The sequence below is a fragment of the Xenopus laevis genome, chromosome 7S (assembly GCF_017654675.1).
Source record: "Xenopus laevis strain J_2021 chromosome 7S, Xenopus_laevis_v10.1, whole genome shotgun sequence".
In the NCBI taxonomy this organism is placed as follows: Eukaryota; Metazoa; Chordata; class Amphibia; order Anura; family Pipidae; genus Xenopus; species Xenopus laevis.
In genome coordinates this window covers 72539541-72562478 of record NC_054384.1, presented here as the reverse complement: position 1 = coordinate 72562478, position 22938 = coordinate 72539541, and the positions used below count along the sequence as shown (strand labels likewise).

The 22938-nt window shown below is 37.6% G+C and overlaps 1 protein-coding gene across 8 annotated transcripts in view; it reads right to left on the bottom strand.

Annotated features, from left to right (window-relative positions):
* The window catches only part of cadm1.S (cell adhesion molecule 1 S homeolog), a 117500-nt gene that overhangs the window by 49730 nt on the left and 44832 nt on the right, over nucleotides 1-22938 (bottom strand). For 4 of the 8 annotated variants that reach the window (XM_041571381.1, XM_041571383.1, XM_041571384.1 and 1 more), the window contains exons 1-2: nucleotides 18355-18658; nucleotides 978-1124 (exon numbers count right to left, since the gene is read on the bottom strand). In XM_041571381.1, the coding sequence (XP_041427315.1) occupies nucleotides 978-1124; nucleotides 18355-18511 (304 nt within the window). In that variant the 5' untranslated portion in view covers nucleotides 18512-18658. Of the gene's footprint in view, nucleotides 1-977; nucleotides 1125-5974; nucleotides 6044-18354; nucleotides 18659-22938 lie in introns of those variants that run through there. The other 4 variants (XM_018227747.2, XM_041571382.1, XM_041571385.1 and 1 more) reach the window with 2 other exon arrangements.

Sequence of the window (22938 nt, the reverse complement as noted above, 5' to 3'; positions counted from 1 at the left end):
TCACATTTGAATTTACATTCGAGTTGGTGCTTTTACATTCGAATTTGTTTGACACAAAAAAATTTGAAAAATTCAACCCTTAATAAATCTGCCTCTTAAGGTAAGAAGATCATAAATTACAGAAGGATCACTTATCTAAAAAAAAAAAAACCCCAGGTTCCGAGCATTCCGGATAACAAATCTCAAACTTGTACTGCAATGTGATCCATAGTATTTCAATCCATCTTATTTTTAAACACATTTCAGGGTTATTAAATAAAGCCTAGTATGATTTGTAGCTAGTCCTGCCGTTATTTCTTCTCTTATAACCTTGGTTTATGTGCTGAAGTCTCAAGGCAGAGGATGTAACAATGCGCTGAAAGAGATGTCCTTAAGCAATACACCAAATAGCAATGTAAGATGTCGGACCACCATTGTAAACACTTTCAATGTAACTATTTAGAAAGACAACACATTGAAAGGCAAGGTTACCAACAGTTTTCTGCCCCAGAGGGCAGACATGAGTGGAAGTGTGTATGTGAATTGCTGTCCCTGAGCATCATCACATTAACATTTCAGATATGCAGCTGTAAATCAAGACTGGAGAGAATAATATTGTACTATAGTGCTGTCACATCAGAGGAAGGAATACATTTGGAGAGTAACAAACCATGATTAGCTGTCCCTCAGAAATAAGGTGTTTACACAAGATGCTGACTGCTGCCAATAATTAACTGTCATGCAGTGATGTGTACAGTCAGGAATCTATACCAGAGGGAAAGCATTGGTAAGTTAGGAAGACAAACTGGTACTCTTGTGCAATATACAGTCAAGAATCTATACCAGAGGGAAAACATTGGCAGGCTAGACAGGTATTCACATGCAATATACAGCCCGGACTTTATATATTTATATATAAAGAGGAAACATTGGAAACAGACAAATTGGAACATATAAGTTTTAAGATTCTGCGCACAATAAATCTGGAAGTAACTTACGCCTAACATCCCGGAAGTAGATGGTTTGTCTGTTAGGGTTCAGCAGCTGGATAACAGAGTCATCATTATTCTTTACCCGACAGCTGATGATTGCAACTTCTCCTTCCACCACAGTAATATCTTCAGTTACAAGGTTCTGATGCTCCCCTGAAGTGGCAAAAATGCAACAAATTAAAGCAGATTGCAGACAAAGATGGCAAGAGTAGAGGCATCTAATAATGCAACCCCCCAATCGCCTACAGGTGCAATTGGGTGGCCTACGGCAAATGTCCTCTTCACCTGTACCTGGAACTAGCAGTAGCAAAAATATCAGTTGCTATCAAATACTGCCTAGCACAGTTATGATTCACTGCTATTACAAGAGCTTTTGTGCCCTGAAGAATCTCTGTTACTATGTCTCGTCTTATTTATTTAAGTGTATAATGAAGATCAGTCACTTAACTGTTTTGATGCTTTCCTAGTTATATCTCCAAATTGTGCACTCAGGACACTCTATAATCATGTTACATCCCACAACTTGAGATAATCCAATCTGCCATGATATTTTTGTAGTTTATACAAAATTCTGCTACTAGGTATTTACATACAGTGTCTATTAGTTGAAACCAATACCCTTGCACACAACATTTATGAAGGTTTTATTAATTTCCAGCATATTGCCAGACCTAAACCGTTAGGAGCAAATATTCAAGCAATGCACACAAATGCTAAACAATATAAAAGTAAGCCCTTCCGATATCCATTTCAGTACAATACTTTTAGATTCTTGTGCATGCTGCCATTTGTACAGTTTTATATGCAAACCTTCTAATTAGGGATGCACCAAGTCCACTATTTTGGATTTCGGCCGAACCCCCGAATCCTTCGCGAAAGATTCGCCTGAATACTGAACCGGAACCCTAATTTGCATATATTAGTAGTAGGAAGGGGAAAACATTTTTTACTTCCTTGTTTTGTAACAAAAAGTCATGCGATTTCCCTCCCTGTCCATAATTTGCATATGCATATGCAAATTAGGATTCGGTTCAGCCAGGCAGAAGGATTCGGCCTGCTGAAAAAGGCCGAATCCTGGCCGAATCCCGAACCAAATCCTGGATTTGGTGCATCCCTTCTTCTAATATCCACTCTGTTTGCTTATACAGTTACCCACAGTTTCTCACATCGCATCATGAGCCATTTGCACATATAGACAATGATTCCGATTTGTTAATGTTCTGGCACAATGTCCTCCAGCCTGTTAGAGCCCTTCCCATGGCTTCTAATAATAGTTGTCTTAGTCTGTTTCTATATAGCAGTTTGTCAAGAATTCAAATCTCAAAATAAAGTTTAATTAGCGGTTTTGCACTATGGAAATTGATACTGCTTTTTTGTGATTTGCAGATGCAGTGCTGTTCTTCTGTTGGTTCATTACAGTTAACCCGGTGTTCTATTTGTACACAAATACACATTTAACTTACTGTAACAAAGAAACAATGGGGGAATAAGATCAGTATCAATCTGTTACTCTGTGTATTGGAGATACAAGTGTGTAATGTATATTCATTGTTCCTTTTCAGTACTTGTATATATGAGCACTATAGGCACAAGGTCTTTTATGTACTAGGTAGATTCACATTCTGCTCATGGTATAAGAGGAAGGTGCACCAGATAGATCACAATCAAGGACATAAGGTCTAAGAAGTGGTTTTTATACTATTTTGCTTCAAGTCCCCATTTTGATTTTGATTAGGCAGGTCCCTTCTTACCTAAAATATGGTATCACATATATAAAAAACCTTGCTATACAAGTAATTTAGTAAGCATTCCAAGAATATCTGGAGCAAAGAAACAAGTGTTCACACCAAGCTAGACTAAATGACCTTCAAACTGGATTTAAAAGAGCCATCCGACATTTTGCCCTGATTTCTCTTTAACAGCACCCCCACTCTAGACAGTCTGTGGTTGTGTAGGGAATGATGGAAGCTTCATAGTAGAACTTCTGTTGTATCAACCAGCATGACCCAAAGTAAAATTTTATTTTTACATGATAAATTGCATCATTTCCTGAAAATCAGTATTTAAATGTTGTGGTACATAACCGCAGTGTGTCTTTCATTTCCTTAGCAAAGCAGTTCGGTCAAGCTTTATGGATGAGATTCTAGCTATCTTTACATCAGAGCATTCAGACTACTGTGGTCAGGGTTTCTGTATGAAACCCACTGTTAGTATATCTGAAATAAAACAACACAGGCCGGGGTTATACCAGTGAGCACCACGGAGCGATCCTCTTCCGGCTTCTTCTTTCTTCAAGTTTCCCGGGGCAGACGTATGTGCAGTTGAACGAAATAGCCGACTTTTTAGTTAAAGTTCGGATTTTCTTTCTACTGTGCATGCACAGCCACGCGAAGAAGGAGGAAGACTGAAGAGGTTCGCTCCATGGTACTCACTGGTATAACCCTGGGCCGGTGCAGTTTTCTGCTGATAGGAGCACCGGCCTGTGGTTTCAGGTAAGTCAATACAATCACTTGGGGCGTCTAACATTTGGCACCCCCAAGTGCACAAAGCCTTTCCTTCTCCTTTAATCCAGAATATCTTTGGCACCTGAATTTATCTTGCCAACTTGGATGGGTTGTGCAAGCTCTGAAAGTGGATTTTTTTGGCCTTCGTTTTTGCATAGTATAAGTAGACATCATATTATGTGCTATTGGGTTCGCCAGTCCTTCTGGTGCTCTCATTCTTCCCCAAAACACTGGCTTTAGTTAAGATTTTTACCAGTGAGATGGAAACCCTACTCCTACTCTTTATAAAAGAAAAAAACTCTTGGTATCAACCTATTAGCATTTTTGAGGAAAATAAAGTCACAATGGCAGAAAACCTAGATTTTTTAAAGAAGAAAATGCTAAATTCATAGCCAGATCAGCACTACTCTATTTTAACTATCATAACTATTGGACCGTTTAAAATGATCCGAAAACATTTTAGCAACTGCAAGGACAGTGTGTACTGTAGTAAGATATACTAAACAGTATAGACAAATAAATTTAGCACCTTGGCTCTGCTGTGGGTTGCTGAAGTTACTGCAGCATCAGCCTGCGGACTTAATGCAGTTTTCCCCGTACTGGGTGATATAGAGCAGATGACAGAGATTCTACTTTATGCATTTAATAAACTGTAAAAATTAATAAAGTGAGCTTGTTAGAGACAGAATCTCATTAGAGAGAATTTACACCGAACACCAGGAGAATGCAGAGCAGGACGCGCAGTGAGTGGGAAGTGGGAATTAAGTCTCACACAAGTCCATGGTGGCATGAAGACAGTGACAGGTTAGTCAGCCAATCCCACTAATAAGAAGAACTAATGTAAGGTTGAACAAATATCAGGAAACAGTCTAAGCAAGTAGCTTTGCATGGGTTTTAACAAATTTCACTTTGAGATTTGAAGGTAAGGATGAAAAGAAAGCGTTACTTACAATTCAGGCTTTCACATAGCAGACTAGGGGCTGTCACAGATCAAGCAGGAGCAGTCATAAAAACGTGTTTGCACAAACACTTTCTGATTTGATGAAATGGACAGTGAGTAAGGAATTGAGGGGGAGGATTAGGGGCCCTGAGAATCTACACAAGAGTAGAACAGCTAAATTGGTGGGGGTTGAAAAGAACATTAAAAAATAAATTCACTGGACAAAATTGCCTACTGACATGGCAAGTGGGTATCTCAACCAAATAGGCAGCTTCATAGCCCCTGTAATGGGGCCAATATGACTGCATCCCGGATTATCTAGTTGATTGGGCTGACTGGAAAACCCAAAGAAATTTGCAGCACTCCCAGTAATAATGTAAAACCGCCTTTGTTTTTTCACATATGGCACAGCAGCTGCTGTGCCATATGTGAAAAATAAAGGCAGTTTTACATTATTACTGGGAGTGCTGCAAATTCCTTGGAGCATGAATTTAAACCATGTGAAAGTGAACACATGATGATGCGTACACCCCTTTAAAAGGAAAAAATAAATAAACACTTAAGAGCTAGGCCAACAAGAAATTTTGTGCTGACTGGAAAACCCTACAGGCAGGTGTTGATAATTTGGTTTACTCTCAATGTGTCTGCCCAGAGCCCCATGAGATCAGATCTTTGGCACAGACCAGTTATTGGAGTCTATATTTACAAAAGTTAAAGATTTTGTTCCCACAGCCAACCTGGAATACCATTTTTATTCTTTATTTCTTAACTTACACAACAAATATACCATATCACTGTCTCTCTACAGACTGGAGGAAAGTTGTTCAACACAGATAGAACTTGCATTGTAACAGTCAAATGTGCCTGCAGGTTGAATAGGTGGATTCCATATAGCACATGGCCCCTTTTCTATATTCTACCTGCACGGGCTGTGGCTCCCATTCACTTTCTCATCTCCTGATTAATCATACAGTGGTAGATAGGTTTAAAAATGTCATTTTTCATTATTTCACCATAAATGATCTATAAAATGACGGATATCAAAAGTACATGGATAGGAGTTGGTAATGTTGGACCACCATACACACACACACACACATACGAAAAAAAAACAAAACTTATTTTCACATTATTACATTGGTTTGTGTATAGCCAGCTTTGGAAGAGGCAGGGCATTAATAACAATTGCATTTAGTAGGTATAACAAAAAGGAACATGATGGAACAGGCACATTTCCACATTGAATTTTCAAATACCAATTTACTGCACAGACAGAGACACACCACATACTGTATTTAATGATTACATCATCTGTAGGAAAATGATGAAGACACAGGAAATGAGATCAGGTTATCCAAAATATTTTTCCAGTTTTCCAGCTGTAGCCTCCTTTGGCTAATTGGAGATAATTGGAGTTAAAGATCAGCAATGCTGGAAAGCCTTTTGGATACCCCAGAGTTTTATTTGGGTATGATCACTATTAGGTGCACACAACAGCACAGGTGTAAGGATCTGGTGACACAGACACAATACAAATGTGTATACATAGTGTCACATACCAGAAATCTGTAGTGGCTCAGAGAACAAATCAAAGTTTTCATAGGAACTGTGAAGACTGTAACTTCTCCCTGATAGAAATAAGGCAGTAATTAAATATTTGAGAAAGTGCATAGCACATATTTGAGTGTCTTCCTAGCCCTGTGTTTGGTTTTAGTACCCAAAACATTCCTGTAGCATCTGCTATGGTATTCAGCATGAAATCAGCTTGTTGTGTGCTGAAGGAAATCGCAACGCAACCCTATAATCAGACACAATTGCTCCCAACCTTGCTGTGCCCTCATGTTCTAGTTATGTACCATTTATCCTGCAGCCACTCATCCAGAGAGCTGTTTTTTCCATGTATATAGTATATTCAATACAATATCCCAAAGAGAAATTCAAGGCATTATAGAGCCCCTGTTAGAGCACATAATAGTTCAATGTCATAGTAAAATTATAACATGCAGGTAGTGGCATAGAGAATAAGTAGTAAGTATAGATATAACTTTTGAATCATTTGCTAAAAAAATGCAGTCCCTCTGATCAAATAAGTTATTAGAGATGTGAAAAGGAATGGGATTAACAATGTAAAAAAAACAAAAATAAGCGCAGGATCAATGTTTATAAATGTGAACACAAAATGGAAATTTTCATTGTAAGGCTTTATCAATGTTAAACTGCAAAATATTACTTTTGTGGTCCGTCACCCAACACTTTCATTCATATATCATCTACCCTCATCCCACTCCCAGTCCCCATTTAGCCGGCTTTCATCCTAATCTTTATGCCCACTCCCCATTCCCACTGTGCCTACTCTGACTCTACTCTTCATTGCCATTACTAATTCTACTTCTTCTTCCTATCCCCACTTTGCCTTCCCTCACCCCAATCCACACTGTGCCTGCTCTCATTCTACTCTTCATTCCCATTACCCATTCTACTTCCTATCCCCAATCTGCCTGCCCTCGTTCCATTCCCCATTGTGCCTGCTCTCCTTCAACTCTTCATTTCCACTTGCTGCTCTACTTTCCAATCTCACCCTGACTGTCCTCATCCTCATCCCCATTCCCACTTTGCCTGCTCTCATTCTCCTCCTCAGTCCCACTGCCCATTCTATTTCCTATGCCCACTCTGCCTGTCCCCATTCTGATATACCCACTTTGATCACCATCCACAGTTTGCATTTCCTTATCCTGTTTTCCATCCACAGTCTGCCCTCATCTTTTTCTCCATGCCCATATCTTGCTCTCCATCCGCACTCTTCCAGTCTTATCCTGCCCTCCATAATTGGCATTCCATCCAGTTCCCATCCTACCATATAGCCGTTCAAAATCTTTCTATACCAGTCATGGTACCCAGACTAATATAAATGATAATATGCCCCTTGCCTCATCCATCAATCTTTGCAAGCGTGCCCCCTTGAAATATTTTATCCGTCTCTTTCTGCATCTCTCTTTTGGCTGCTTAGTTTCTATTTTTCAGCCCTTGCCAGCCCTTCTGTTCTTGAATTCCATCCCTGACCTTTCTTTGAGGTTTGTTGTGAATATTGTATCTAGTGAGTCAGTAATGACCCTCTGGCTGCATATTCCATAATGTTGCTATTACATAATACATGTGACTATTTGCTGTGCTAATAAGCCAAGCTACAGACGGAATAGTCCTAATTAGAAAAAGTAAACTGGCCTAGATATAACAGTGTTCAAGTGCTCAGAATTTTCTGAGAACACACGGCCTACACATTTACAGCCAGGAGATTAAATAACACACATGCTGACTTGCCTAGCAAATGAACTTGGCACTAGGGCATTAGCCATTGGCCGCATGTGTAAAGGTACTGTGTATGGATAGATGCACATCTTTTTTCAACAATCACAGCCAAAGAAATAAAGATAAATGCAATAAAAAAATATAAAAAACTATCCATGAGTAAGGCAGGCTTTATAACAAATATATTGTGGAATATGGTTTTATAATTTTGTAGGTGCCAAAAGAAATACTGATATGTAAATTACTTTAATATATTGTATACTCCCTTAAGGAGGATTTCTACACCTAAGAGTGAGGTTGTTCCCCATATAATGGAAACAAATTTCATTAAAAATTTCAAAAAAGTGCATAACTAGTGCTAAGTGCCAGTTTTTGGGTATTGAAGCCAATTCTGCAATCTAGTTTAGGTCTTCTGAGAAAAGGGTTAAGAAACACTGCTCTGAAAGCAAGCCAAGGGCAAAATTCACACACTGACCATTCAAGCAGTGTGTTGTACATGGTATGATTTTGCGACTATAAGTATGAATTTTCACAGATTTCTCCAGAGGAAAGCTTAGCTGTCAGAATTGGAAAGTCTCCGCAAGTCAGGGATCCAAAACATTCGCTCGAAAACTCTAGGACTTGTGAATGCCAAATATAACTGGATTAGTGACATTAATCTAAAGCGGCAGATCTTCCCACAGTCACTGTATAGCATGGCCACAGGCAATTTATAAGGTGCCCTCCTAGTTTACACACTTAAGATCTCTGGTATGTGGGCAAAAACTTAAAAACAACCCTTGCAATGAAATATTCCATCTGATCCAACATAATACTGTAGAGGGTTGCCATAATTAATTATGGCACACTGTACTACTAAGTTAACAGTGTCCTTGCCCCAAGGGGTCCCAAATTTTTCTTTACCCATCTCCTGAGGTGCCTGGATAGTGGACCCTGCCAAAAAGTAAAATGGGGTTCCGATAAAAATTTACTAATCAACCAAGGCAAATCATGGCAATATTTAGCCTATGTTACACCCTACCCCCACCCATTCTACAAGCAATTACTATTTGGCGACAACCTCAAAATCACACCTTTTCATTTTGTGGCATTCCTCTGCCAAAGGTCCTCTGACTGTAGTACCCCATAAACTCATCTGAGGGGCAGGCCTGATCCAATTTCTTGCAGTACTAGAATAGGATCTATAATTGCTCACTTACTAAAGGCTGGAATCAACTTAACCAAATTAGAGTCACTTACCATCAACCATGAAATCAGATGAAACTTAATACTTATACTTTGGAATCACACATAAAATGAAATACACACATCTGCAGAAATGACAAGCATGAACAGCGTTCTCCCGTTAAATCTGTATAAAGGCTACATAACCAGCATATGCTACAGGTTTGGAACCTATTGGGTAAATCTGTTACACATTTCAGTGTAGCATTTCTGTAACAAAATTATAAATATTGCAACCATTTGGGAGTTTTATTTAAAAGCAAGCTGAAGGTAAAACATGACCCCTGTGAAAAATGTATAATGAAGCAGCAGAATCCAATCAGAAGAAAATGGGTGTAGGACTGGGCAGATCATAGATTACTTTGATGCAGTTTAAATTTATTACAATACACAAACACTCCATGTTTTGTCTAAAGGGGAAGGCATTTCCTCTTTATTTATTTTATTTTTTTAAGAAAATTAAGCTTTTGCATGTATCACTACATCATTGTGTATATTGTGGAAAATGCAAATTTAAAAAATGCTAGAGTTAATCAATACCAAAACATATACAGTATGCCATGATGCCTCTTGATATTTCTCTCAAGCTAAAAGTGGAATATGTACACTCATGGGTCTCAAAACAAAATTCAGTGTGGCGTATGACACCAGCTTCCATATCTATATAAACACCAGCTGCAGTTCTCTTTACTGTTTGATGGTTTCAGTGTCAGTTGTAGGGTCCTGGGAATATACAGCTTTGATTTGCTGCAGACTAGAAACTAAAGGGTCAGTGCTTTAAAAGTATATTACATGCATGACTTTTGGCTCCATGCTCAAATAGCTCAGCATCCTGTGTTTATTCTAGAAAATAGTTGGGTGCTTCTTGCAGAAAGACATTGGATACTCTTAAAGCTTCCGTTTGGACCTGGGTATCATTTGGCTATCTGCAAAAAAAGTCAATGCCTTTTTTTTTGGATTGCCAGAACCAAGACTTGTCTATTTAAAACCTTATCAGGCAGAAATGGACACAAAATAACAGCATATATATTGCATACGTTTAAGTATACTGTACATTTTCCAGCAAAGCTGAACTGTAGACAAGGTTGTAGAGTACCTTTTTCACAAAATGTCATTACACAGCTTTAAAACTATGCATATCCCTTCCGTATTAATCAGTCTAAATAATAAATAAATAAAATGGCACTTGTGAAGCTCAACAAAAGACAGGCAGCAAAGCAAGCTTAAATATTCTAGCTCTATTACCAGTTAAATGGGTTATCCCTTCCACTATACTATATACAGTCTATAACAAATGTATACAGTAATCATAATGCATAAGAAATAAGGTTATTGCTGTAATAATAATAATACATGTGCTACAGCAACTAGAAGACAGAAGGATAAGGACAGCATGTCCTCTATAACCTCTCCGTATATTTAGAAGTTGAGAAGTAATATCCCCGTAGAGCATCACTGGAATTATGGATTTATTGGTGGATTAAGAAATATGTAATAAAATAGTCTGTTTTTTTTTACTAACCCTCACATGTTTAGCAAAAAACTTGTTCTAATGCTGTTAAACCTGTCTGATTAATATATGACACATACACAGCTCCCTCTTCCAACCACACAAAATCGAATCTATTTGTTAGGACCCCCCGTCACTGCATTCTTTCTCCCAGTCATGAAAGAAGGCATCTGAAATTGTTTATAACATTATTTAGTTCCTTACTATTGCATTCAAAGCTAAATGAATGAAGTGCCAAATCCAATCGTTTACTAGGAAACCAAGTGCTTCTACAGAAATGCATACTTTACTTCCTATTGGTCCCGAGTAGAAGGTAGGAGGTCAGCACTGATGCACAGGCTACCAATAAAAAAACTAGACAGGACATGCCCAAGCCTTTTTAAAAAAAAAAAAAAAAAAAAAAGCACTGCACATACTACACACTGAAGGCAAGGGCGGCTGGGCCTGCATAAGAGCTCTAAGAAATTGAAGAAAATTGAAGGAGGTGGCTTAAAATATATACAATATACATTTGAATGTTGACTTGTCTTTTGCCAATAAAAACAACAAACAGAGATTCAAGTTACGCAAACCAAACTCTTCAATTACTTCTAAATTATACATATTAAAAATAAGTGTTTGGATTGTTGGCACACACACAAACTTTTTTTTAAGTTCATATATAAGGTCCTTATAAAAGTATTAACCTTTGGGGCAGATTTATCAATGGTTGAAGTGAAAATTCGAATTAAAAAAATTCTAATTTCAAACTAATTTTTGTGTACTTCGACTGGGGAATAGTCCAAATTTGATTTGAATAAGATTCAAAAATACGCATTTCGAAATTTATCATGTATGGTCTCTAAAAATTCGACTTCAACCATCCGCCATCTAAAACCTGTCGAATTGCTTTTTTAGCCTATGGGGGACCTCCTAGAACCTATTTAGAGTCAAATTGGAGGACTATTACTTCGATTAGTACGATTCAAATTCGATTAAAAACGGACCTATTTGATCTAAAACAGACCTATTCAGCCAAAAAAAAAACCCGTTGATTTAATTTCGGTATGTCTTTTTGAATTTCAACGTTTTTCAAATACAACCCTTGATAAATCTGCCCCTTAGCTCACTAAAATGTAAATGTTTCAGACACTGGATATAAATTTTCACTAACTGCATTTATTTTGATTTGTTTATTATTGGAACAACTTCCAGTTCCCATGAGCCACCGAGAACAGTTCTCATTTATTTAAACTATGGGGTTTCACCTCGTGGGTGTGCAGCTACTGAAACATTACAAAATAGAAGCTTTCTGGGCAGCTGCACTCACATTTTAAAGCATTATGTGAACTGTTTTGAGTTCTTCGGGTTAAAATTCAGGCTAATCTGTAGCTAAATATGGGATCATAAAATGGGCTTAACCATTAGGGAATATAATGAAGTCAATGAGTAGGCCCTTGATGAAGCCATCACGTGTGTGCTAGGAAGACATTTATGTTTGTAATTTTTGAACTAGAGGTTTAAAACACTGTTGATCTCAACTGGCAGAATAGCATGTGATTAAACTTTTGTAACCTGCTAGCAGTCAGTAACCAATATGTGACTTGAAACGGGACCATATGGGACTTAACTGTTCAGTTAGTTCGCGTTTGAATCAGACCTGCAGCTAAGTATCAAAAGTAAACTCACTGAACAGTTATGTCCCATGTGACCCCCTTCAAGTTGCTGACAGACTAAAATTAGAGAGCAGCAAAGCAAGAAGAAGTTGTATTCTGGCTATTATATTAGACATCGTTGACTGCAGCCTTTATACTTTACATTTTTGTCTAACTATATTAGAACATTTATTATTTCTTACAGTCTTTTAACCCAGTTTTATTTTTACAATGAATGGCACTGTAGCTTTAAAATAAGTGAATAGAAAATAATCCCTCAGACACAAGCTATAAGGTACATTCCGGTTGCCTATATATTGTAAGTAGACTAAAGCATTTTTGCACAAGAATACGAGACAGCTAGCAGCCTGGGAATATGATTCTAAATCCAGGGAATACAGTAGGTACAAACAAAGCTAGTAAACGTGTGCGTGAATTTCACTGGAATCCTTGCAGTTCTCAGGATAGGACTGAGTGCAGAGTCCAACACAATGCAAACTCATTAAACACACAGAGGAATAGGAAGCGCAGGGATCCAGCTGACAGTCATTTGGCTCCAGAGTTAATGGGAGGCTGGCAGCGTCCACACAGAAACAGAGCAAGAGAAAGCGGACAAAAGAAACCGGAATGAAATGTGCCCAGCACCTCTCTCTACTTAACGAGCAATCTCCACTATTCATACAGAGCAATGTCTCCAAGACTGGGGGTCACACAAAAGCACAGCTTACATACTGCACATTTTCCCTTCATCAGCGTGCTGACAAGAAAGAGATGGCAGTTTAGGCAGCACATTCTGAAAATGCACTACAGTATGAAAAGTATATACAGAATAAAACCTTCCAAAGCATGTTATTTATCTTAATGTGACCCACAACCTGCTCAAAAAAAAAACTAGCCACACAATCTACTGAATGTGGCGTCCATAATACTTGCAACTAGATATTATTCTCTCTTTATTTAGCACCTCCATATTCCAAATTTATTCCAAATTTACAGACATTATAAACCTTTTACATCATATTGTGCTTAGGTCTGTGAGAGAGACTACAAAGTAGATACAACACATTCACACACATAGAAGCTCTGATACAAAGTTGCGTTGATTACTTTAGTCTAAAAAGATCCAAATTAATTTTAGGAGAATGTCACACTCGGCTGTTTATAAAGCATTTATAACTGGTATGGATGTTGGAATGAAAAAAAAATGTGGGTTTCACGTCGAATTTGAAAAGGACTTCTGTTATACAACTTTTTACATCTGGGTGAGAAGTCCCTGGGTTTACCTGAGGATCATATTGTTTGTTTTTTTGGGATGACAGATGGTCATGATTAAGTGTAACACAAGGTAAGTATCTAGTTCACCCTTCCTATTATTAACAGGACTTCTTTACCATCTGTTGCTTATTAGTCACAAAAGCAGAGTGGTATGCTATGCAGTATGAAAAAATATATAATTGCATACCGAGTCTCAGCGGTTCAAATTTAATGTATACACATTTAAATGCTCCAGCGTTATTGCGGGATAATGTGGAAGATGAAATTTCTTCCATTTATGGTGTATTTTTGCATGTACAGTATTTTACATGCAGTGATTTGAATAAATACAAAGGGTAAGGGGTGCACTGTTCTTCAGGAGAGAGGTAATTATCTGCTGGCAACAAAGCACTATATAGTATGTGTGTCATTGCCCTATACATTAAATTAACCTTTCAAGGAAAAAAATGTGTAATTGACAATTCTTGGTCTTGCGGGACACTGGCTTGCATTCGGAGAGTATCTAGTGATACTCACCAACTTGCTTTGTTTGTCGTTTGATGACATTTTCAAACATGTTTGATCATCTGCAATCTGGAAGGATGATTATATGTGCAAGTCTTAGCAGACGTGTTCAGCTGGACAGACAATATGGACGAAATAGGTCAAACTGCAAAACAAATTCTGGGCATGTATGGCTAGCTTTAGCATTCCCAACTTCAGTATTCCCTTAATGATGTAGGATTAATGCTACATTGCAGGAGCTTAATCTTCGATGAGATACACACAAGTCAGAGGGCAGTGAACTGCTTGGAATGAGCCTGCTTGAACATCAGCACAAATGTTCCATAGGCTCATCTGCAGGCTTACCCCCTGCCTGCTGAAAATGTGCCTCTCAGCACAAGTAAAGTTTCAGCATTTGCTTATCCCCCCATTACTGCCCGACAGTATATTCTTGGTGCCTGGTATCACATTCTGGCTTCACGGGACTTCATTCTTACACACTTCTGACATCTCCCCTTGACTCTCAAGTTTGAGAATTGGTCCCTTATAATTATGTTGCTAAATGGCCAAGACTACTTAACATGTCAAATTCAAGTACAGGTATGCAATTTATTGCTTGTGATAAAGAATTCTCTTGATAAGAAACCTTTTTTGTGATTTGGATTACGATACCTCATATCTACTAATAAAACATTTAAACATTTAAAACATTAAAGGAATTCTGCTGTGATTTTTATGGTGTAGTTTTTATTTCTAAATTACACTGTTTTACACTGCAAATAATTCACTGTACAATGTAAAATTTAATTTCCAAACCAACAAGTGTATTTTTTATTTAGTTGTAATATTGGTGTGTAGTCAGCCATCTCAGGTCATTTTGCCTGGTCATGTGCTTTCAGAAAGAGCCAGAACTTGAGGATAGAACTGCTTTAAGGCAGGCTATTGTTTCTCCTATTCAATGTAACTGAAGGAGTCGCAGTGGGACATGGATTTTTACTATTGAGTGCTGCTCTTAGATCTACCAGGGAGCCACTATCTGGTTACTTTCCCATTGTTCTGCCATATCACTCCAACTTGCAGTGAAGCAGTAAAAAGAGTGACTGAAGTTTATCAGAGCACAAGTCACATGACTGATACACATAGGAAACAGACAATATGTCAGATTTCAAAATTAAACATTAAAAAAAAACGTTTGCTCTCTTGAAAAACTGAAGGTTTCTGCTGGAGCAGCACTATTAATTGATTTTTGAAAGTGTCCCTTTAACTAAACCCCATTTGTGCTTTCACAAATATATGCAGCATAGTTACTATCAAGTGCATGGTGCACATAAACAGGTGGATACTGTGCTTTTCTTTGCTTCTGCAACATGAGGTGGATTGGAGGCTAATAAACATGTTTTCTCTGCAGAAAAGGCAGATGGAGAAAACTCCACTTACTCTTCCCTCTTTTTATCCCCAAACATAGTTATTTTGATGAGAATTGTTCATATTCGGCTCCTCCAGTTACTGGCAATTTACCTCCGTGTTATAAATACGATGAACTTTCAGTGATGATTTAAATAACATCTTGAGTGTCAGCCTCATAAGACCTTGCTATCTGTAAACTGTGACACTGAGGTGTCACCTCTATCACAAAACTTGATTACTACGCTGATGGCTTTTCCACGGCCTGAGCTGGATGAAACCGTGAATCCCAGCGTAATGAAACTGTGCAAAATGAGGAGTGGTCAGGAGAATGATCACCCAGGTGCAAGGTAAATGAATACTTATACTGAAGAAAGACCAGCAACACTGGGGTTTTCATTCAAACAAACTTTTGTATTGTATGCATAAGTAATGTGACGTTTTGGTCCCCACTGGGACCTTTTTCAAGGTAAACATACCTGCAATGATTCACAACATAAATACCCACCCCTCATGAGTGCATACAGGAAATGACCAAATGCTAATTTCATTTTAAATACAAATTAGCATTTAGCCATTTCCTGTATGCACTCGTGAGGGGTGGGTATTTATGTTGTAAATCATTGCAGGTATGTTTACCTTGATCCCAGTGGGGACGGAAACATCACGTTGGTTATGAAGTACTCGCCACCTAGTACACAGTTATAATAACGGTCTACCAACCTCAGATAAAGCGTGAGAGAAATTTCCCACATTCAGAATTTTTATTTTTGATACAATAAGACTTCATAGTGGATTCAAAGATGAGCTGCCCAAGCCATGATGCTACAAAGCAGCCACAAACCATAACATTTCAACAATCATGTATTACATTTGGAATCAGGTTGTTCTGGTGAAATGCTGACTACTTTTACACTGAACGGTTCCTTTAAATAATCAGTTCTTAATTTTTGCTGGTTCTCTGTTCTAAATTGGACTTCAGTGTGAAGAACACTTTATGAGTGATGCTGCACACTGAAACCAAAACAAACAAAAACACTTTGTGCCCAAGCATTACAGATTTGATACCCGCACTTTGTTGATCAACATGCATCTGCTGACTTTATACATGCTCTATTATAAGTAACATTGTCTTGGTCATGGAAAGAAAAAAAATGCAGTAACAAGGAAAGAAATAAAAAGTTAGTCTCCCAGAATGCAGAGAAATTAATTTATTTGTGAACGCTTGCCAATGAGTTTGGTCATCTGTTCAATGTGGAGAATGGACTGAGCTCTGAGGAGGTCAAAGGGTTAATGAGCATTCATAAGTGACAAAGGTTTCACTCATTCCCAGGGATGTGACGCAGAGGGACAGAACTTGTATGGCACCCTCATTAAACATCTTGCCCTTAATTAAAGAGCTAATTGCAATGCATTTTCATAGCATCAATTACGTCCCATAAGCTCCAAGATAAAAGGGATACTTGATTAATCCAAAGGGGGCAGCACTATTTTACATATCGCAAGAACATAGAGTTTAAAAATTTAGGGAGTTGTGTAGTGACTTACAACATTGCACCAGTCCAATAATTGATTTGACGAATTCTCACATTTTAGAGATTGTCTAGAACAGTAACAAAGCAGTGCAGCTATAAGTTACTTGTGTTACAACATAACCAGCCATGCCTAATAAATATAACATGAAGAAATACAAAATGAAGTTTCATGGGAGACAAAACATCAACCTCCTACAAACCACACAAACTTCATACACAAAATTACTAGTTACAGCTTGATTATAAGATGTTAGCTGGGGGGCAGGTCTATTCAGTCAGTCCCCATGAAGACAGAATTAATGTGCAATCAATTTTAGACTTTTCCTGACAAATTGGAGGAAACTATAAAAAAAAACTGTAAGCATGGATTCAAAGGATCAAATGATTATCACATGAAGCTTTACAGATTTCATCATGGGGACTGGTTATAAAATATGGTTAAATGCAACTTTATGCTATACATTTCCTATATTAATTGATACATTTCTCAGTAGCATCACCGAAATGCCAGCAACTAATGTATCAAATTGTTGCAGCTGCTCAGCTCCAAGAACATGTGCAGAAGAGGCTGAGACTGCTGCAGATAAACTAACAGCTCATTTTTGAGAGATTTAGTCCCCAGGTTAAATGAGCTTCTGCTCTGAAGCATAAGAAAGGAAAAATCCAACAATTTCATGTTCAAAATTAGCATTTGAAATAAAAAAAATTGCTTACCAGATGATGATATCCAACCAGCATATATGCTAGTCTGTGATATTTAATGCAAAGATCTTGCTATGGAATAAATGCAAGCCAATTGTTTTCACTCATTAGTAAATACACCAAGGGGCAGATTTATTAATGGTTGAAGTTAAAATTTGAATTCTCAAATATTTTTTTTTTTTGGTTGAGTATTAACAGGAATTTGAATTTCGAGATTTATCATACTCTGGCCCTTAAAGAACTTGATTTTCACTATTCGCCACCTAAAACCTGTTGAATTACTGTACAAGTCAGGAGTGCTCATACTTTACTAATGTGAGGTCTACTTTTAGTGATGTGGTCACACTATTATCTACATCCATTAAAGCAGTTAGCGTTCTGTTCCATGGAAAATATTACTTAAATACAGGTAAGGTATACCATTATCCCGACTCCAAATTACAGAATGGCTGTCTCCCATAGACTCAATTTTATCCAAATAGTCCAATTTTTTAAAAAAGTATTTCCTTATTTTCTGGAATAATAATACAGTATCTTGTACTTGATCCCAACTCAGATATAATTAATCCTTATTGAAAGCAAAACAGCCTGTTGGGGTTATTTTATATTTATATGATTTTCTAGTAGACTTAATGTATGAAGATCTAAATTATGGAAAGATCCATTATCCATAAAACCCCAGGTCCCGAGCATTCTGGATAACAGGTCCTATAACATATACTTCTATATTTAACAAACTATTTCTTATGTAATCATAACATAATAAATATCGGAATGAAAAGAATGAATAGTAGGGTGATTTAGACAAGCTGCTTGTTTACAGTGTCTTGAGATCTACTGATCACCAGCTAAAGGTCCCAATCTACCTTTTGGGCACCCCTGGTATAAGTCAATAGGCGAGGTCCGGGGATGAATTTGCTGATGTTTGTAGTAGTGATGGGTGGCTGGGCCAATAACCGCGGGTCGCACTCCTCTTCGCGGGTGGCGGGTGCGGGTTGAGCTCTTCTCCTGCTCTCCCCGCATGCCACCTTCGAATGACGGCTTCAGACTTCCAGCTTTATATCGCGTGCCTGCTCGCCCTGCCCCTTTTGTGACATCATCGGTGGGGTGGGTCGGCGTTGGTCTATAAAAGGAACTTGGAAGTCGGATGCGGGGAGCGCTGGCAGAGGGAGGGCGATCCGCACATCACTAGTTGTAGCTTTCCTGATATTCGAGTTTTTCGGAGAAAAAAAAAAACCTTGAATAGAGTTTTTTAAAAGCAAATCGAGTTTTTAAAATTCAAATTGTGTTTTTATCATTCAAATCAAATTCAATTTGAGTTTTCAGGTCGTTTAAATTCATTAAAGTTTTACAAATTAAATTTTATTAATAGATTTCGACTAGTCGAATTTATGGGAGTTTAAAAAATGTAAATAAATAAATAAATAAAAAAAACTCACATTAACTTGAAATCCGACCCTTGATAAATGTGCCTCCAAGTGTAACACCTTGAGAAATGAACCAAGGGTGGCTACTTACAAAGTGCTTACACGTAGTGGACATTGCCTTAAACTGAAAAGTGAGCTCCTCATGATTGGTTTAACGATTTGCTGATCTTTCAGAATTTAAATACATTTAATTACATTGGTGAATCATGTTGCCAGAAGGGAATCTATACACCATATTATGAAGGATAGCAAGCGGAGATACTAGAAACTTTATGATAGGCAGAATCAGCTAAAACTATACCAAACAAACAAAAGGATGCTGATTATTTCAAACTCTGCATTAACATAAGATATTAATCCATGACACTAAATATGCAGCAATTAGGCTTACTGACAGCAGTTTTTAGGTATTGCATTTAAGAAGTTCTGTACATCAGCTAATCCCCACTCCTCTATAAAAATACTTTTTTTTCACTCCAACAAGCTTGCTGAAAGTGATGAATCTGGTCACTTATTAAAAAAAGAAAAACAGCAGCAATTTACAATTAATGTTCCCCAATATTTCATACAACACCACTATAAAACTAGTCCCAGAATGAAATGGATAAATTAATTTGTTCCAGGATTTGTTCACTGCTGGTATTCCCCAAAATTATGGAAGGGAATTAGGAATGGGGAAATCAAAACAACAGAATTTCTTTCTACCGACAACATGCTAGACTGATATTTGCTATTTTCTAAAAATAAATTTACAAAAAAACAATATTTAGCGTCACTAGAACATAGGTATATCAGGTATATGAACCGAACTATACTACAGTTAAGAAAGTCTTGCTTGCCAGCTCTTCCCACCAGTGAGGACACATTCAGGTGATTTTGAAATAAGAAAACTCAGGAGCCCATAACGAAGAAAAGATCTGACCAAAAAAAGAGTCAAGGTTTAGTATAAACACTCATTTAATAATAATTGGCCATCATCCTCATAATAAATCCAGCAGGTTTTTCTATATGGAATGTCCCAGAGAGGGCAGTAAAACAAGCAGAGATACATTTATACAAGTCCCATAGTAAAATTATGAAAATATTATCATAATTATAATTTGTCTCATTAAATGTCAAAGTCTAAAACAACTGTGCTATGGTGCAAAATCTATCCAACTGCTTTATGAAATAATCCGAAATACTTGGTAGTCTTGTATATTTACCAGTGTCCTTAATATTAGATTGCACACTTTAAATGGAACATGCATCTTTGTGGAATATTTTGAAAATTTAGAAATGGATTGTAAATAGTCTAGATGGAGCTTAGGGCACAGGCATTCAATAATTTTTACAACTAGGCCAATAACTCTGCAGTTCACTGGGAAATCTGCTTTATTGGCTCCTTGGCACTGGACCAGGAGGAGAATATGTGACCCACTTCTGAGATAAACGTACAGAGCTCTGAGTAATTGCAGAGAAGATTTTGTGTAAAATAACGAGAGCAAAAGAACTTCATAGGGTAGCTAAAAGATGTGGTTAACTAAAAGTGCATAAATACTGTCTGCATATCATATTTATAAACATACTGTAAGCATACACATAATTACTTAGGCACCTTAGGTGTTCTCTAGTAATCTTATGCTTAGGTCAAATTGACTAGGGGAGGCGCATAAAAATCGAATACTTGTCTTTTTTAGAGATGTTGGTGTAAATGCTTGTAGTGGACATTTTTTATTATAAATGTCCACGGAAGCTTAATAAAGACATAAAAGTTCCTCTAATGCCCTAGACATGAGCCCACCCTAGAAAATATGTGTTGAAAAATCTTTAATAGTTTGGACTTGAAGGCAATCCTGCTTTAAAAATAGAAAAGTCCCCTGCGTTTTTTTACACTTTTTATGACTTTCCGGGGGACAGGATATGATGTCACCGACATCATATTGAGGAAGCTATAGCTTCGTTTCAGCAGTTCACCTGGTCTGAGGTGGTGAAGGAAACTCTGGCAAAAGAGGCAACATTCAGTAAAATCCGCAATTTATTCAATTTGTGGAGCAACGACCATTCGTCACAGCGAAACGTCGCCCTGTGATACAATTCGATCGAACGCTAGCAATGATCTCTTTCGCTAGTGAATTGGTGTCTGCGCCTCTTTTGGCAAATTGCCGATGTCCCTATGGATGCGATTTCTGGTGAAAATTCGCTAGCAATAGCCACTTCGCCCTTTAGTAAATCTGCTCCTTGTTGGAGTTTTCATAAATAACCCCCGTTTTTTCAAAAATTCTACCAGACTTCCAAACCCAAATACCTTTATAACTAATAAAAGTTCTTCAAAAACATTGTGACAAAATCGAGTGTCAATTCGAAAACTCAACTACTGTATTTAATTGTCGCCCCCCAAAAAAACTTTGATCAGATTATGAAACGAAAACCAGCACAAACAACCAGAAACTCTTGTAGGTAAAAAACATGTTCCAAAGGTTAAAGGGACCATCTGCCATTGACTTCTACAGGTTTTACAGGTTGAGTTTTTTTCCCCCCTGTAGATTTATTTCTGCTTTAACACTTGACGAGAGAAACTTGACCTTTAATATATAGATCCCTTAAAGTCCCTCTGCTTTTCTATTGTTGGCATTGTGTCTTTACTTCAAAATGTTGTGATCATTTTTTTTAAGGCACCTGTACTAGCAAAGGGCCTTATTTACTATTGGTAGGCAGAGCACTAGGCATGTATGAATATCCTTATTGATGGATGAAAGTTGTGCCATACTGAAATCCTGAGGCAGGCAACAATCAGGCGGATTTAATTAATTGGTCTGAGGGGACCAACAGCAAATGCAGGACTTTGGCACAAGGACTGCAAGGACCTGATGCAGTCCTTGTCCTGATGGGATTTTTAAACCTGCCAGAATATTTGCCCAATACACTGGGTGATAATATGCCAACTCTGAAAGGGCTTAATAAACTCACTGCTTAATCTTAAACTTATGGCCATCATAAAGGAAAACTTTACACCTCAAACAGTGTCTCTATAAAAAATATATTGCATAAAATGGATGAACATAAGGGAGTCTAAGAGAACTGCAATGCCCTGTCCAAATTCCATTCATAGTGCTGCAAATGTGTGTCATTTACACATAGGCATTTGTTTTGAACCTATATTATATAACCCTCAGATAAAGACAGGTGCAAATTATTGCAATAACTTACAGCATGACGTATGGCTCTTGGGATATGTACAGTATGGCAGATTCTAATTAGCTTTTCCATTAGCACGGAGATTTGAAGGATATTAACTAAAACTAGCAATGTGGTTCTTGCCAGTGTTTCTCAATCAGAAGATGCTTTCAACTCAGAACATTGAGTAGGAGCCAACCAATCAGGCTAACAATCAGTGATTATACTTTGCTTACATACCTCCATTTTGAAATGCTATTGTTTTTTTTCCAAATTGAAAATATAGCTAAAAAGGGTATCTGCCAATTATTTTGCCGTTTACAATACTCAAATGACTCCTATGAAAATACCCTGTCCACAATCTTCAATTCATGAAAAATGATGACTGCTGTTTTTCTGTAGGCTCCCATTGCTCTTGGAGGAATGACATTAACAGCTCTTTGTAAAGGATTTGCAGAGTAGAGCATCCCACTGGGGAAAACAAGGAAAGAATGGAAGACTGCAAACTTCCACAAGTAAGTTATCATTAAGGCATGATAATTTAGGGACAGACGCTATTGAAATTAGGTTGATTTTATAGCTTCACTGTTCTCGTTTAGAGCAGAAACTAGACAAAGCCAAACATTCATGCAATGGGACAGATTATTGGAAACATATTTGCTGCTTTGGACATCTTATTTGAAGGGCATCAGCCTGGAGATTTCACTAATTTCTCATTTTCTGTAAAATTAACAATGATGGATGCTTGATTAGGGCCATTTATTAGTCCAATTTAGCACAAGGATTCATTTTGTAATTGATATCTCAGTTCTGTTGCCTCTCATTTATTTCAGTAGTGGAAAGGTGACTCCTGGCAGCACATTAATG